The sequence below is a fragment of the Arvicola amphibius genome, chromosome 4 (genome assembly GCF_903992535.2).
Source record: "Arvicola amphibius chromosome 4, mArvAmp1.2, whole genome shotgun sequence".
Classification (NCBI taxonomy): domain Eukaryota; kingdom Metazoa; phylum Chordata; class Mammalia; order Rodentia; family Cricetidae; genus Arvicola; species Arvicola amphibius.
Window position 1 is genome coordinate 69,160,121 of NC_052050.1, and position 18,057 is coordinate 69,178,177.

The following is an 18,057-nucleotide window of genomic DNA, read 5'->3' on the forward strand; positions in this document are numbered from 1 at the left end:
ATAAATCTAAAAAAAAAAAAAGAACTCTAGAGGGGCTGGAGAGATGGCTCAGTGGTTAAGATCACTGGCAGCTCTTCCAAGAGGATCTGGGTTCAGTTCCTGCACCCACATGGCAGTTCACAACTGTCTCTAACTCCAGTTCCAGGGGATCTGACACCTTCATACCAACGCACATAAAATAAAGTTAAATAAATTTGAAAAAGAAAAGAACTCTAGAAATTGTCCTGAGACTAATTTTGCACCCTTAACCAACTTCTCTTTTACCTTCTTTCCCCGTCATCTGGTTATAATTCTCCTCATTCCCCGAGATCAACTCTTTTAGTCTCTCTATATGAATGAGAAGGTATAGTAGTTGTTTCTGTGCCTGACTAATTCATTTAACATAATATTCTCCCTTCCTTTTTAGGACTGATATTTCATTGTGTAGATATACCTCAGTTTCTTTATGAACAATTAAGTTCATTCCATATCTTGGCTATTGTGTGACGTGTTCAATAAATGGGATGCAGGCATCTCTCTGATGCACTAATTTCAGTATTCCTAATTTTACTTTTTGAAGCACTTGGATACTTTTCTGTAATGACTGTACTGTTTTACATTCCCAATAGCACTCTGGAAGAGTCTGCTTTCCCACATTCTTGTCAACATTTGCTTGTTTGGGAGTTTTGTTTGCTTGTCTGTCTGTCTGTCTCTGTGTGTGTGTCTGTGTGTGTGTGTCTGTCTGTCTCTGTCTCTCTCTCTCTGTCTCTCTCTCTCTCTCTCTCTTTCTCTCTCTCTCTCTCTCTCTCTCTCTCTGTGGGTGTGTGTGTCTGTCTTTTCAAGACAATGTTTCTCTGTGTAGTAGCTCTGGCTGTCCTGGAAATAGCTTTGTAAACAGGCTGGCCTTGAATTCACAATGATCCACCTGCACCTGCCTCCTGAGTGCTGGGTTTAAAGGCAAGTGCCACCATACCAGCTATTTTATTTTTATTTTAAATTATATTTTTGTTACATTCATATGTGTTTGTGTGTATGTGTACATGCACACCTGCAAGAGTCAGAGTATAATTTATTGAAGTTGGTTCACACTTTCCAGCACATGATTCCATTCCTTCACACCTTCCTGGTGATCAACTTGGTTCATTCACAGGCTTGATGGCGGGCGCCTTTAAAGATTTATTGTTATAGCTGGGCAGTGGTGGTGCACACCCTTAATCCTAGCACTTGGGAGGCAGAGGCAGGCAGATCTCTGTGAGTTTGTGGCCAGACTGGTCTACAGAGTGAGTTCCAGGACAGCTAAGGATACACAGAGAGACAGACCCTGTCTCAAAAAACAAACAATAAAGATTTGTTATTACTTCTTAATATGTATCTGTGTGTAGGTATATACACGTGTGCAGTTCCCTCAGACACAAGAACCAGAATCCTGTGGAGTAGGAGTTACAGGTGTTTGTGAGCTTGGTGTGGGTTTCTGGGAACCTACCTCAGGTCTTCTAGAAGAGCAGTAAGTGCTCTTAACCATTGAGCCATCTTTCTAACCAGATTTTTGTTTGTAGTGGTTTTGTTTTTGAGATGGGGTTTGCAGTGTAGCCTTGACATGGAACTCACCATGTGAACCAGTCTAGCCTCAAACTCAGAGATCCGCCTGCTTCTGCCTTCCCAGTGCGAAGATTAAAAGGTGTGCGCCATTGTGCCTGGCAATGTTTGACATATTTGATAGGTTATGGTTTAAATTTTTTTTCAACAGTTTTATAAATTTTTAGGAATTAGTTCATTTCTTGAAGAAACTATAGCAGTCGTTCTTATTTAAATCTTGTTGATGAATTTCCTTTTTAGGTATTACATCAAATGCCAATAGTGGATCTATGGTGGCTCATAGTACTTACGATGAAATTGAAGGAGGTGGCTTCTTGGGTGAGATGCTTATGAACATTTTTCTTTCTTCATTGATTATAGAAGTAATATGTGTTCTTATAGGGAACTAAGAGGGGAAAAGTTTGTTATGTACATGTACCCACCGTTGATATTTTTATATATGTATGTACATGCACGCACTGTTGGTGTTTTTACATGTGTACATGCACGCACTGTTGGTGTTTTTACATGTGTACATGCATGCACTGTTGGTGTTTTTACATGTGTACATGCACGCACTGTTGGTGTTTTTACATGTGTACATGCATGCACTGTTGGTGTTTTTACGTATGTTATATACATGTACCCACCGTTGATGTTTTTACGTATATTATGTACATGTACCCACCGTTGATGTTTTTACATATATTATGTACATGTACCCACCGTTGATGTTTTTACGTATATTATGTACATGTACCCACCGTTGATGTTTTTACGTATATTATGTACATGTACCCACCGTTGATGTTTTTACGTATGTTATGTACATGTACCCACAATTGTGTTTTGTTTTGTTTTTAACTTCCAAGCATCCAAGTTTCTTCATCCTTTGAGAATTGGAGCTTTGGGCTTTCTGTGCTACATTTTAATCAATTATACATGTTTAAATTCATGTACCTAACCTGCTAAATTACATTTAGGTTGTAGTCATTATAGTTTTTTTAAGTCTGAATATGAAATTTATTATATGATATGGATGTAAGTTAACTATGTTAAAACTTTTTCTGTGTGTTTATGGCTGTAGTCTATATTAACTAGAGTTTGACCTTGCTATTACTTGTTACTAATGATTGTTTCTTTTTAAGTTGATAAATGAAACTATAGTTCAAAAGAATTGATGTTATAATTTTCATAATTTAATGGATCATTTCAGTGTTTTAATTATTCTGGAATATAAAATAGAACTTAAAAGTTACCTTGTTTCTAGCAACACCACAGCTTATTAATCAGAACCCCAAAACAAGCCGAAGTGTGGGATATGCATACCCCTCCCTACCACCTGGCTACCAGAACGCAGCGCCACCTAGTGCAGCTGGAATGCCACCCTCCTCCTTGAATTACCCAAGTGGCCCTCAGGCCTTTACTCAGGTAAACTTTTTTAAAAAAATATTTTTTTTTTACCTTTTAAAAGGTACATTAAACATTTTATAGCCATTTAGAATAAAAGTGAATATTACATAAGGCTTTTCTTTTAAGATTTATTTTTGTTATGTATACAGTGTTGTGCCTGCACACCAGAATAGGGCACCAGATCTCATTATAAGCAAGCCATAATGTGGGTGCTGAGGATTGAATTTAGGACCCTGGAAGAGCAGCCAGTGCTGCCAACCTCTGAGCCATCTCTCCAGCCCCCTTTCATAAGGCTTTTTTATGTGCTTACTTCTCAAGAACCTCAACACAGTCAGGAGTTTAGATGATGTTCTTCTAACCAAGCCCTATACACTACAAAGGTTACTCACTTTGAAATGTCTGTAGACTCCCTTAGGTGCTAATCATTTAACTGCAAGCATGAGTGGATTAAGTCTACATCCAGAGGGTCTAAGAGTTGTCAATCTTCTTCAAGAAAGAAACATGCTTCCCTCGACACCTTTGCAGCCTCCAGTTCCGAATTTGCATGAAGACATCCAGAAACTCAACTGTAGCCCAGAGTAAGGCTTCAAATAGTGCTTCTTAAGCTTTCTGGTGTTCTTTTCAGGTGTTATGAGTAAACTGTGCCCATAGGCTATACCCCAAGACAGGACTGTCATTGCTTACCTGATATTTGCATGCTCTGAATAAAGAAATGGGATTGGCAGTCTCTTACAGAGCACAGCCATGCTTCTTCCTAAGTCTGCCCATTTTCTGAACTACCCTGGAAAGCGTGACTCCTCCTCTTCTGTCACCCCTGTTCTTAGCTTGCTTTTCCTAGCACTTTGGGCTTCCTTACTGTTTCTCTGGAGTCTCTCCCAGCCATGTGATTCCTTGTCCACCATGAGTTTGACCTCTAAGCCAGCTTAAACAGCAGCTTATAAGAGTTGTTTGTAGCTTGCCTAGCCTCTTTTTCCTTTTAAACTCTTGTAAAATTGTACTAGATCTTAAAAAAAAAGTGGAGACCCAAGGAATGGATTTATCTCCCTTGAATTGATTGTTCTTTTTATTAGCTCTAATAAAATTATTATATTCACGATCATTACTGTAGCTACATTCCAAAGTACAAAAATTATTTGTTTGTTTACTTTGTTTTTGTTGTTATTTTTTATTTTTGTTTTTGTTTTTTTTTTTTTTTGAGATAGGGTTTCTCTGTATAACTTTGAGCCTGTCTTGGAACTCACTCTATAGACCAGGCTGGCCTCAAACTCATAGAAATCCAACCTGCCTCTGCCTCCCAAGTGCTGGGATTAAAGGCGTGCACCACCACCACCTGGTTTATTTTAGCTTCTTGAGAAATGTTCTCACTGTGGCCCAGACTGACTCAAGCACGTAATCCTGTGCCTCAGCTTCCAGGATGCTGGATTCACGGTTGGTTATGGGTTACACACATGGCAATTTAAATATTTTAGTGTTATAAAATTTAAGGTCTATGATTCATTTGTAATCAGATTTTTGTCTTAAAGTAATGACAGCAGCAATTGACATGTGCATTTTCTTCCCTAACAGGTTATTTCGATGCACACTGACGGGCGTCCCTCAGACTCAGGCCTTACTGAATAAAGCCAAGCTTCCTTTGGGGCTGCTGCTCCACCCTTTCAAAGACCTTGTGGTATGCTTTTTTAGAGAATGTCAATGTCTTGTGGAAATTATCTAAGGGGTGAAGTATTTCTGCAACAGTGTAAGAATGAATTTAAAGTCTGTAATGTGACAGGGTTATTTTCTTTTTTAATTTCTAATTCAACCAACAATTTTATTATTTTTTTGTTTTTTTTTTTTGTTTTGTTTTTTGTTTTTTGAGACAAGGTTTCTCTGTAGCTTTGAAGCCTGTCCTAGAACTAGCTCTTGTAGACCAGGCTGACCGCGAACTCACAGAGATCCACCTGCCTCTGCCTCCTAAGTGCTCGGATTAAAGGCGTACACCACCACCCAGCTTAATTTTATTACAATTTAAGAACAAGGTAAGAGAAGTATTATTGAAAAACCCAAGGGGTGCTATATAGATTGGCATAACAACAAGAACAAAAAATGGACCCAAGCTTGGTGGTGCACACTTGTAATTCCAACATTCAGGGGACTAAAAAGGATTTTGAGTTTATTGCAAGGCTGGGCTATATATTGAAACACTTTCTTATTCATTTATTTATTTATTTATTCATTCATTCATTTATTATACTATGTTCTGTCTGCATGTATGCCTGCAGGCCAGAAGGGGACACCAGATCTCATTACAGATGGTTGGGAGCCACCATGTGGTTGCTGGGAATTGAACACAGGACCTCTGGAAGAGCAGGCAATGCTCTTAACCACTGAGCCATCTCTCCAGCCCTTGAAACACTTTCTTTTTGGTTTTTCGAGACAGGGTTTCCCTGTAGTTTCTAGAGCCTGTCCTGGAACTAGCTCTTGTAGACCAGGCTGGCCTCGAACTCAGAGATCCGCCTGCCTCTGCCTCCCGAGTGCTGGGATTAAAGGCGTGCGCCACCACCGCCCGGCGAAACACTTTCTTAAAATAATTTATTTATTCTTATTTTGTGTGCATTGATGTTTTGTCTGTGTGAAGGTGTCAGATCTTGGACTTACAGACTGCTGTTAGCTGCCATGTGGGTGCTGGGAATTGAACCTAGTCCTCTGGAAGAATAGTCGGTGCTCTTAGTGGCTGAGCCATCTCTCCAGCCCCCAAGACACTTCTTTAAAAACAACAACAAGGGGAGAAGCTGAACTGTTCTATTTAACTTTGTTGTAAATGACCATTAAAATAGATTAGCCTGGTGTCCACACTCTGCTGCTCTTGGAGGAAGCCAATTACTCTTAAGAAGTTGCTGCCCACACACAAATAAAAAAAGTTGTTTCAAAATCTAAGAAACTTTAGATCACGTTTGTCCTAGCTCTCCAGGACCAAACGTGTTCACATGCCGTGGCTGGCAGGCTTTCACTGCTGGGTTCTTGACTGATGTTGGTGTCCCGGGGATATAATGAAGGGCCTCAGTGAATGCTAGACAGGTGCTGCCACCTGAGCTAGACTCTGCAACCCCTTCATTGATTTTTTGTTTCTTTATTTTAAAAATACTGTTTTGCTAAGTAGTAGCCCCAGCTGGCCTTGTGTTTGTTCTGTAGCTCAGACTGGCCTTGAACTGATAAGAATTCTCCTGTCTCAGGCTTTGGAATGCCAGAATTACAGGTATTGGCCACAGGGTTCAGCTTCCACTACTAAGTTGAAATTTGTTTTGTTTTGTTTTGTTTTATATAAAGACTTAGAAATTTTATTTTTTATTTTGTTATTATTGTGTGTATATGATGTAGGCATGTGAGTTTGAACGCTTGCGGGTGGAGGTCAGAAAGCTTTCTGAGAGTTAGTTCTCACCTTCCAGCCTCACTGAGATAGTCTGTCTTGTTTCTGCTGTGCTGTGAACTCTGGGCTAGCTGGCCTAAGGATTTCTGGGTAATTCTCCTGTCTCCACCTCACCCCATCATAGAATTGTTGGGGTTACAGATGCTTGTTACATCATCCAGTTTTTCACATGGGCACTGGGGATCAAACTTGGTTGTGAGGCTTGCACTGCAAAGTGTTTTTACTCACTGAACAAGCTCCGTGACCCGTATCTCTTAAATGTAGATGATAAGCTTTAAATGCCATTTGATATTGTAATAGTTATAGGAGAATTAAGATGGCATCTTAATAGAAAATCAATGTAACAGTTTCATTCCTCATTGTTTTAGAATGTACTTTCTCTGAGAGCAGACAGAGGAGTACTTGAGTCCAGGAGTTTGAAACTAGTCTGGGCAACATGGTGAGACCTGTCTAACCAAAAGGGACTGTTGTTCCTATTTCCTTTGTCATCTGTCTCCGAAAACACATTGTACAATGTACTGCCTTGGTCTGAAGTGTGAATGTTTAATGAAAAGATGAGTACTTTTCTAATTGATACATTTTATTGTGGATGCCACCTCCATATGGTGTTTTGGGATTAAGCTCTTGCTCTGTAGCCCAGGCTGGCCTCAGACTTGCTGGCATCCCCTTCCTATAGCTGTAGACTTTCTTTCCTCTGTCCCTCCTGGTCGCACTGGACTGGTTTCTCTCCCAGTTGCTGGTCCCCACAGCTGCTTATAAAATAATCATTCAGAGGGTTAATATTAATTATAATTGCTTAGCCGATGCCTCAGGCTAGCTCTTACATATAAATTAACCCATTTCTAATAACCCGTGCATTACCTGTGGTTTACCGGTAATGCTCTGGCATCTCACTCTTCTCCAGCTGCTGGCATCTCCCTGACTCCACCTTCTTTCTCCCTATTATATCTGTTTGGATTTCCCGCCTAGCTATATTCTGCCCTGCCACAGGCCAAAATAGCTTCTTTATTAACCAATGGTAATAAAACATATTCATAGCATACAGAGGGGCATCCCACATCATCTTCCTCTTCCCCTACACTCGGTGTGAGCCTGTGCCCACACTTTTTGTCCTAGGTTTCACTCCACAGTTAAATGTCTTGCTAGTTATTTAGAAGGGATAGGATTAACATCTGCTTGTTCAGTTTAATGATCATTGCCTCTAACAACTTTGCTCTGCTTTTTCTTTTTCAGCAATTGCCTGTGGTGACCTCCAGCACAATTGTGCGATGCCGCTCATGCAGGACTTACATCAACCCTTTTGTCAGCTTTCTTGATCAAAGAAGGTGGAAGTGTAACTTATGTTATCGAGTCAATGATGGTACGCATTTTTGAAATATTGTCTTAAAAAAGCATATTTATGTCAGGCGGTGGTGGCACACGCCTTTAATCACAGCTCTCAGGAGGCAGAAACAGGTGGATCTCTCTTGTGAGTTCCAGGGCAGCCTTGGTTACACAGAGAAACCCTGTCTCAAAAAAAAAAAAAAAAAAAAAACCAAAAAGAAAATATTTGTTTTAATTATGTGTATGTGTGTAGGTATGTGTCCCTGACGAATGCAGGTGCCCTTGGGAGGCCAGAGGCATCTGATCCCTCTGCAGCTGGAGTGACAGGTGTTGTTTGTGAGCTGCCTGATATGGGTGTTGGGAACTGATTTGGAATCTTCTGCAAGAGCAGTGGACACTCTTTTTATTTACTTATTTAATTAATTTTTAAAATGAATTAAATTATGTGAATTGGTGTGAAGATGTCAGATGTCAGGGAGCTGGAGTTACAGACAGTTGTGAGCTGTCGTGTGGTTGCTGGGAATTAAACCCTGGTCCTCTAGGAGAGCAGCCAGTGCTTTTAGCTGCTGAGCCATCTCCAGCCTGCGGTATGCACTCTTAATGATGAAGTTTCTCCAGCCCCTGAAACATTTTCTAATTTTCACTCACAATGTAGAGAAAACCAGATAATAAAAATATAAAATGACAAAAGAGTCAGACATGGTGGTTCACCTCTTTAATCCCAGCACTCATAAGGTTGCCGGGCGGTGGTGGCGCACGCCTTTAATCCCAGCACTTGGGAGGCAGAGGCAGGCGGATCTCTGTGAGTTCGAGGCCAGCCTGGTCTACAAGAGCTAGGTCCAGGACAGGCTCTAAAAAAGCTGCAGAGAAACCCTGTCTCGAAAAACAAAAAAAAAAAAAAAATAAGGTAGAGGCAGGTACATCTCTGAATGAGAGACCAGTTTGATCAACATAGAGACTTAGATACAAGCACAAGGGCCTCTAATTCTAACCACTAGGGAGTCTGAGCAGGATGATGGTAATGGTGAAAGCCCATCTCAAAAGAAAAAGAGCCCTTTTATTTACTTGATATACAGATAACTAGTCTTAGTTCAGATAGCTACTGTTAACTTTTTTATACCTTTATACTTAAAAGTAAATAAATACTTTCAGGTAGAAATGAGATAATCATTTTGAGACAATGTTTTAAATTTTTATATTGAGCATATAAGTGAAATAGTTCAATATTTTTTAAGGTTTTTGTTTTGCTTTATTTGAGACAATGTCTCATGTACCCCTGACTAATCTGAAATCACTCTGTAGCTAAGGAAGCCCTGACCTTCCGATTCTCTTTCCTCCTTCCTACTGAATGTTGGGATTACAGGTATTTGCTACCATACCTGGTTTATATAGTGCTGGAGATTGATGCAGGATTTCTTCCATGTTAGCCAAGCACTCTGCCAGCTAAGCTATATCTCCAGCCAGAAATAGTTTATTTTAAAATTAAGTTATGTAATTTTCTCCCTAGAGTAAAAGAAAATAGGTCCATAGAGTGCCACCGCCTCATTTCCTCTGCTTTTGACTGGAGTGAGCAGTACTAGGTTAGCTGATGCAGTTCGATCAGTAACTGAAGAGGTGTGCTCTCTCAGTGACTGCTTTATAATTTATATGTGAAGGATATCACATAACCAGCAGCATTGTGTTGGAATTCTTAGCACTTAGGAGGCAGAGGGAAGACGTCATCACTGGACTTTACAGGGGAGTTCAAAGCCATCCTGGGCAGACTACATGAGACCTTGACTCAAAGAGAGAAAAGGGAAAAAAATATCTTTTTGGAAGAAATTTAGTTAAGTGTTGAGACTGTAGCTGAGTGTGGTGTTATATATCTACCATCTGAGCCCTTGAGGAGGCTGAGATTGGCCTGGGTTACAAAACAAAACCAAGCATATTTTCTACTTTATAAAAATTCAGAAAAAAAAAAAAACCATAGTGTTTAGTTCACCTAATCTTTTTGTTGTTGTTTTTGGTTTTTTTGAGACAGGGTTCCTCTGTGTACCCTGGCTGTTCTGGAACTTGCTGTAGACCAGGCTGGTCTTGAACTGACAGAAATTCCCCTGCCTCTGCCTTCCAAGTGCTAGGATTGAAGGTGTGCACCACCACCACTGAGTTTCACCTTTCAAATATTGAGTGTGTGTGCAGGATACACAAATGAAGTGTGGTAGAGGTTGTGACCTCCTTCCTATGCCATTGAGCTATCTAGTAAGCTACAGTTTACCCTTCGAATATATAAAGATTTCAGATTGGTGGTGGTCATTGTGATTGATTGACTTTTTTCATCATATTTAGTGAATGTGTGTAGGGGTGGGGGCACGTGCCATAATCTGCGCATGGATGTAAGAGGATGTCTTGGTCGGAGTCAGTTCTCTCCATCCACAGTGCGGGTTCCAGAGATCAGACATGGCTGCAAATACCCTGACCAGCTGAGCCATCTTGCCGGCCCTTTGTTTGATTTTTGAGACAGGATTCAAATTATACCCCAACTTGGCTTGGTATTTATCTGCTATGTGGCCTAGGTTGGCACCTAACTTGGTGGTGATTCCCCTGGTCTCAGTCTCTCCCAAGCTGGGATTAGATCACCACCTCACCCAGGCTAAGGATTTTATTCTTTAAACCATTCCTGGGAAGGTAGTTTCAGTGGCAGCTAGTCCCTGAAGTGCTCTGAGCACAGGGAATAACAAGTTGAGGCACTGGTGTTGTGTAAAGGCAGTTGGCGTTTTGAAACTTGCTGATTCCTCCTGACTTTCACCCTAAAACACTTGCACTTGTACCTTCTGTGTCAAAGGTTGATTGATGTCCTTCTACAATTGTGAGGTTTAGGAAAAAAACTGGCATTTAATATGAGTCTGAGGCTAGCTGCTCTACAAATTGAGTTCCAAGACAGCCAGGGCCATTACACAGAGAAACCCTGTCTCAAAAAACCAGAAAACAACAACAAAAAGAATTTAGACAGGACGTCAGGCCCTGGGGAGAGTCACAGTGATTACTGTGTCGGCAAAGCCTCTTACTGCCATCTATTGTGGGAGGAGTTTAAATGGGACCCCTTTTAAAATTCAATTTGTTACTTTATTTTTTAGCTTAGATTAAATTAATTACAACAACCCTAAATTAAGAAATTGTCTTCCAAATGCAAAGCATTGAGTGAATCAGTGTATCATTTTTTGTGTTTGTGTTGCACAGTTCCTGAGGAATTCATGTACAACCCTTTAACCAGAGTTTATGGAGAACCTCACAGAAGACCTGAAGTTCAGAACGCTACTATTGAGTTTATGGCTCCTTCAGAGTACATGGTAAGCTTTCTTTTTCTTTTCCTTTTTTTCGGGGGGGTAGCATTTTTGTTTTGATTTTGAGACAGGATCTTGCTATATACCCATGGTTGGCCTGTAATTTGTTCATTACTTGAAGCTAGCTTCCAAGTTTCTATAATTCTCTGCTTTAGACTTCCAAGTGATGTGTTTATGGGTGTGAGCCATATCCCCAGCCATAATACTGAATTTTAAATAAAACAATACAATAGCCTTTATCAAAGTTCTGTTTTAGCTGAAAAAGTATTTGTTCTCCAAGTAGAAGTGCTGGCTGTGCAAGCCTGATGACCTGAGTCCCATCCCCGGAACCCACACAAAGGTGTAAGGAGAAAGCCAGGTCCTGAGAGTAGTCTTTTGACTTGCATACATTCACTATGGTGTGCATGTGCCCACATATGCACACACCGTCACATATGTGTGCATGCTTGCTCATACACAGATGTAGTTAGATATGAAGAGAGTAAAGGTGTGTGAAGTTTCACTTCAATATCTTATCTATATCAAGTAATTTGCAGTGTAATATTGGGATCATTTATATTTCAAAAAGTTTATTCAAATCAGACCTCTGTGTTTTACAAATAATGTTGTGTAATTCAAGCAATTAAGAGATAGAGGTAGGAGGGTTAGGAGTTTAAGCCTGCATTATGTGTGAGCTAGGCCAGTGTGGGCTATATAAAATCATCTGCAAAACAAACAAAAAAACCCAGGAGCTGGAGATAGGGTTTAGGGGTTAAGCATTCTGACTACTCTTACAGAGGACCCAAGTTGTAACTCTGGTTTCAGGGGATCTGAAGCCCTCTTCTGGTCTCTGTGTGCACTGCATACAAGCAGTGCACATAAATACATGCTGGCATTCACATATTCACGTAAAATAAGCTAAATAAATAAAAAGCCCTCTTGATTTAGGTCCTCTGTCACTAAGCCTTAATTGCATCTAAGGAATGGCTGGGCGGTGGTGGCGCACACTTTTAATCCCAGCACTAGAGAGGCAGATGCAGGCTGATCTCTGAGTTCAAGGCCAAACTGGTCTACAAAGGGAGTTCCAGGACAGGCTCCAAAGCTACAGAGAAACTCTTGTCTTGAAAGGAATATGAAAATGCTACTAACATGTAACACCAGCCTTTATAACTAGTTTGTGTGTGTGTGTGTGTGTGTGTGTGTGTGTGTGTGTGATCCTGTAAGCCAGAGAGCAGCCTCTAATGTCATTCCTCAGATGTCATCCTTCATGATTTTTGCTCTTTTTTGTTTGTGCCAGGATCTCATTATGTAGCCCTAACTGTTTGGGAACACTCGAGACCAGACTGGCCTTGAACTTATAGAGACCCACCTGCTTCTTACTCTGCCTCCTGAGGGAAGCAGGGATTTAAGGTGTGCATCACTAAGTCAACCCATCTTGTTTTTTGAGACAGGATCTCTCATTGACCTGGAACTCATTGACTAGGGTAGACTGACTGACAGTTAGAGAACCCAAGTGACCCTCCACTCTGCCTCCTCAGCACAGGTTACAAACTCATGCGAACACCCTAGATTTTTCACACGGGTTCTAGAGATTAAACTTGTGTCCTCATGCTTGTGTGACAAGCATTTCAAGTGACTTGTCTCCCTGTTTGGGGGTGTATATAGTATTTTTTTAATTACATCTGAGATTGAGTCCATTTTGCTATGTAATTTATGAGGGATCAGTCTTCCTTATTTTTTTTTTTAATTCTTTGAGTTGCTGAAGTGATTAGTAACAGTTCTCTGTACTTTCTCTCAAATTAAAGAGCCCAAGCATCTGCTTTTTCAGCCAGGGGTGGTGGCGCACACCTTTAATCCCAGCACTCAGGAGGCAGAGGCAGGTGGATCTTTGTGAGTTTGAGGCAATCCTGCTCTACAGAGTGAGCTCCAGGACAGCCAGGGCTATTATGGAGAAACAAAACAAAAAAGATGATCATGATGATGATGATGAAAAAATATGCTCAACAGACAAGTCAATCAAACATAAGTGTCCAAATTACCAAGTAATTATGAAGTAAACCATCTTTGTTAGCACTGTCTTGGTCACTATCCTAACATTAGGTGCTGCAAAGATGTCTCAGGGGTTAAAGGACTGATAGACAAGGCAGTGGTGGTGCACTCCTTTAATCCCAGCACTACACAGGGAAACCCTGTCTCAAAACAAACAAACAAACAAAGCACTGGTGACTTCCCGGGACCCAGATTTGATTCTCAGCACCTGCATGAGTGCTGATACCTATCTGTAACTCCAGGGATCCAACATTCCCTTCTGGCTTCCATGCTCTTTCCTGCCGAAAGAGATGCTTCTGAACTATGCAGACACACTTCTTTTCTCTTACGTTTGAATTGAGTAGTATCTTCAAAATGAACAATCAGGTTTTGCAAAAGTACGTAATTGTGTTTTAAAGAACCACTTAAATGTGTCAGTTTAGGCCTTTGAGTAAATGGGAAGAGGAATCTGTAGCCAGGGAAGTGGTTCACCTCTGCCTCCACTTAGCCCTTTAATAGCGCTTATGTTGTAGTTTTGCTGTATGTGACCCCAGCTTGTAAATTTAAATATAATACTATTGGATATATTTAATTGAATTCTTTTTCCCTCTAGTTACGACCACCACAACCTCCAGTGTACCTCTTTGTGTTTGACGTATCTCACAACGCAATAGAAACTGGATACTTGAATTCGGTTTGCCAGAGTTTGTTAGACAATCTGGATCTGTAAGTGTCTTAACTCAGCTTAATTTGAAGTGGATAGCGTCTGCAAAATGAACAATTAGCTTATTTTAAAGTTACATAATTATGCTCTAAAGGACCACTTAAATGGGTTAGCGTAGGCTTTACCTGGAGCCTGCAGTGAATGGGAAGAGGATCTGAGCAGCCCACCCCTGTCACCTCACCATGCTGCTGTCTTTGCTTCATGTAATCCTCTTTCACACACCTTTTCTTCTTGACTATTTTCAATCAAGTCTCAGCCATCGGATCATTTCACCTTTAAATACCTCAAGGCTTTTAAAGTAGATCTTATTCTAGTCAAGGCAGGCCTCAAATTCACTGTGTAGCTCTGGCTGCCCATACACTCTCAGCCATCTTCCTGCCTCGGCCTCTTGAGTGCTGGCATTACAGACATGATACACTGTGACTAGTCATGGTATGATTTTTAGTTTATATACATACATATAATTTACATCCAGACCCCACAGTTTCCCCTCCCTCCTCTCTGCCCAGTCTCCTCACCCACCTCTCCTCCTTATCTCTTACACAAGGACTAGCCTCCCATGGATATGAACCAGCCATGGCATATCAAGTTGCAGTGAGACTAGACACATCCCCTTCTAATGCTGGATGAGGCAACCCAATAGGAGGAAAGGGTCCCCAAAGCAGGCAACAGAGTCAGACAGCACCTGTTCCCTGTTAGGAGTCCCACAAGACCAAGCTACACAACTGTAACATATGTCCAGAGGGCCTAGGTCAGTCCCATGCAGACTCGCTGGTTGTTTGTTCAGTCTCTGTGAGCTTCTGTGAGCCCAGGTTAGTTGATCCTGTGGGTTTTCTTGTGTGTCCTTGACCGCTCTGGCTCCTGTAATCCTTCCTCCCCTCTTGTGTAGGATTCCCTGAGCTCTGCCTAATGTTTGGGTGTGGATCTCTGCTTCTGTTTCCATCATTTGCTGGGTGAAGTCTCTCAGAGGACATTGGGCTAGGCACCAATCTATGAGTATAGCAGAGTATCATTAGGAATCATTTCATTGACTTTTGGTTGGCGGAGGGTTTCAAGGCAGGGTTTCTCTGTTTCACAGTCCTAGCTGTCCTGGAACTCACTCTGTAGACCAGGCTGGCCTTGAGCTCAAAGAGATCTGCCTTGCTTCTGCCTCCTAAGTGCTGGAATTAAAGGCATGTACCACTATACCCAGCTATAGCTCTGTCTCTTAAAAGGGTGATGTTTTTGTTGTTGTTGTTTTGGGGGGTTTATTTGGTTTAGGTTTTTTTTTTTTTTTCAAGACAGATTTCCTCTGTGTAACAGCTCTTGCTGTCCCAGAACTCACTCTGTAGACCACATTTGCCTTGAACTCACAGGAACCCACCTGCTTCTGCTTCCTGAGTGCTGGGATTAAAGGCACGTGCCACCACGCCTGGCTAAAAGAGCTGTGTTTTAAGTGTTGTATACACGTGATGGAACTTATAAAAATTAGTGTGAACTTTTAATATAAGATGCATAAGCCAGATTTCATCACAAACTGAGCGATTCCTTCCCATTGGCCCAGAGGGCCTTCTTGCGCCTGTCTGTATTTGTATTTCATGTTCTAGGCTGATGGGGATTGTGTGGGTCTGAGAGGGTCCAATAAGTCACCTAAGCTTGGAAAAGCCTGGAAGCTAGTTCCTTTCCCACTAAGAAATTTTGTTCTATATATTGGGTCCTTTATGCTGTTCTTTGTTCTTAAAAGCATTAAATCATATAAAAGGTTTATGTGATTGTTTTAAATAGATGTTAGTAGCTAAATTTACATTGCATTTTAATTTTTTTATTGTGTGTATGAGTGTTTGGCCTATACATATTTATGTGTACCATATGTGTGCCTGGTGCCATAGGCAGTAAGAAGACAACATTCTATTCTCTGGAACTGAAGTTACAGACAGTTTTGAACTGCCATGTGGTATCCAGGAATTGAACTGGGTTCTCTGAAAGAGCAACAAGTGCTCTTTATCTACTGAGCCATCTTTTCAGACCTTACAAGGCATTTTAAAATGTTATATCATAATTTTTTAAAACATTCTTTTTCCTGTGGTGCTGGAAACTGAACCCATGGCCTTACCACCTATCTGCCACATTTTCCATCACTCAACGAAATCCACAGCCCTGAAGCATTCTTTTTAAAATAACTTGAAATTTGGCCCAGTTTTGTACATGTTTTTCAGGTTTTAAAAAAAAACTTCACATATGCCAAGAAATTATTTATAACTTTATATAGAAATAGTTGGTTTTAAACTGCTGTAGTACTCCTGCTTTTTGTTGATTATTTGGTTTTTCACTTTAGGAGGATGTTTTCACGGCAGGTAAATGTTGACTGATGTATATACCTGTTTATACTAGACCACTTTCTATTTATTTATTTGTTTATTTATTTATTTATTTATTATGTATGCAATATTCTGTCTGTGTGTATGCCTGCAGGCCAGAAGAGGGCACCATACCCCATTTCAGATGGTTGTCAGCCACCATGTGGTTGCTGGGAATTGAACTCAGGACCTTTGGAAGAGCAAGCAATGCTCTTAACCTCTGAGCTATCTCTCCAGCCCACTAGGCCACTTTCTATTCTATTACACTGGATGCTTACATGTGACACTTAGCAAAGAGAGGTGTGAAAGGGAAAGAGAGAAAATGTGTGTGTGCATTTGTGTGTGTGTGTGTGTGTGTGTGTGTGTATGAACACTGGTTTAAAACTTGTGAATTTATTTCTAGGCTTCCTGGAAACACTAGGACAAAAATTGGCTTCATAACATTTGATAGCACTATCCATTTCTACAGTCTTCAGGAAGGTCTCTCCCAGCCTCAGATGCTAATAGTTTCTGATATTGATGGTAAGTGTTAAACACTTCAGCTCACTGGAGAATTTTCTTAATGGTTTGCTAAATCAGGAATGTGAGGATGACCCTAGTATAATGAAGAAAATACTTTGTTTTTCAGAGTTCAAACCCACTGAATAACTCAGGCTAGCCTTAAACTTGTATCCTACCATGCCAGGCTGAAGGGAAGTTTTGAGTAGAAAAACACCAGATTGATAGAGTTGTCAGAATCTTTAAGTCTAGTCTCTTGCTCTATCAGAAATTAAAACAGCTATGGGGAAGAAATGATTTTTGTTGTTGTTATTGTTTGTTTTGTTTGTTTGTTTGTTTTTCAAGACAGGGTTTCTCTGTAGCTTTGGAGCCTGTCCTGGAACTAGCTCTTACAGTCCAGGCTGGACTCGAACCACCACCGCTTAGCCTCCCCCCCTTCCCCCCCCCGACAGGATTTCTCTGTGTGTCTCTGGCTGTCCTGGAACTTGCTTTGTAGACCAGGTTGGCCTTGAACTCACAGAGATAGCCTGCCTCTGCCTCCCTGAGTGCTGGGATTGGGATTAAAGGCATGCGCCACCACCTGGTGGAGAAATGATTTCTGAGCAAGGAAACAAAGACAAGTTAATGTTAGAGCCCAGGAGATGTAGCAGTGAAGAAGTGCCTGAGGGCTATGGCTGGAGCTGTGTGGGGAAGCTTCTGCCTGTGCCACACAGACAACAAAGGAACTTGAGTATAGACTGAGAAGAAAAATAGATATTGAAGCTCAAAAATAGACCTTAGGAAAATAGTTAATTTATGATTGCAAGGCTATTCAGAGGGGGGAAACTGGGTATACAACAGAATGAGACTATACTGTTTAAAAAAGGTGAAGTAAGCCAGATGTGGTAGTCCCAGCACTTGGAAGGAGACAGGAGAATCACTACAGTCTAAGGTCATCCTAGTTAACATTGTGAGTGCCAGGGCAACCAGGGATAGTGAGACCCTGTCTCAGAAACCAAACAAACCAAAACCAGAAAGAAGTAGAGTTAAAAATAAAAGGCCGTGTGTGGTGGAGCACACTTTTAATTCCAGCACCCAGAGGCAGAGGCAGGTGGACCACTGAGTTCCATGCCAGTTTTGTCTACATAGTGAGTTTCAGGAAGGCCAGGGCTAGCTATGTAGAGAGGCATTAAAAAAAAATTTAAAGTATAAAACCAAGGGGAAATCTGCTCAGAATTGGACTGACAATAACTTCCTACAAATAACACCCCAAATGCAGGCAGTAAGAGGGAAAAACAAAAACACATGATTGGTTTTATCATTATTAAAAGTTTTTACTGGGCTGCCAAGTTGACTCACTGGGTAAAGATGCGTGTCATGCAAGCCTCATGGAGTTTGATAGCTGGAACTCATATGAAAGTAGATGGAGAAAATGGACTCTTGCATGTTGTCTTCTACACTCACATACATGCTGTGCCTCTTCCCCTATTGCACACA

General features: G+C 41.0%; 1 protein-coding gene across 1 annotated transcript in view; it reads left to right on the plus strand.

Annotated features, from left to right (window-relative positions):
- Sec24a (SEC24 homolog A, COPII coat complex component) overlaps positions 1–18,057 on the plus strand; it is a 64,263-nt gene that overhangs the window by 22,005 nt on the left and 24,201 nt on the right. The window contains exons 4-11 of the mRNA XM_038324565.2: positions 1,816–1,893; positions 2,825–2,985; positions 3,373–3,545; positions 4,534–4,636; positions 7,607–7,733; positions 10,913–11,022; positions 13,637–13,749; positions 16,487–16,605. Of these exons, the coding sequence (XP_038180493.1) occupies positions 1,816–1,893; positions 2,825–2,985; positions 3,373–3,545; positions 4,534–4,636; positions 7,607–7,733; positions 10,913–11,022; positions 13,637–13,749; positions 16,487–16,605 (984 nt within the window). The remainder of the gene's footprint in view (positions 1–1,815; positions 1,894–2,824; positions 2,986–3,372; positions 3,546–4,533; positions 4,637–7,606; positions 7,734–10,912; positions 11,023–13,636; positions 13,750–16,486; positions 16,606–18,057) is intronic.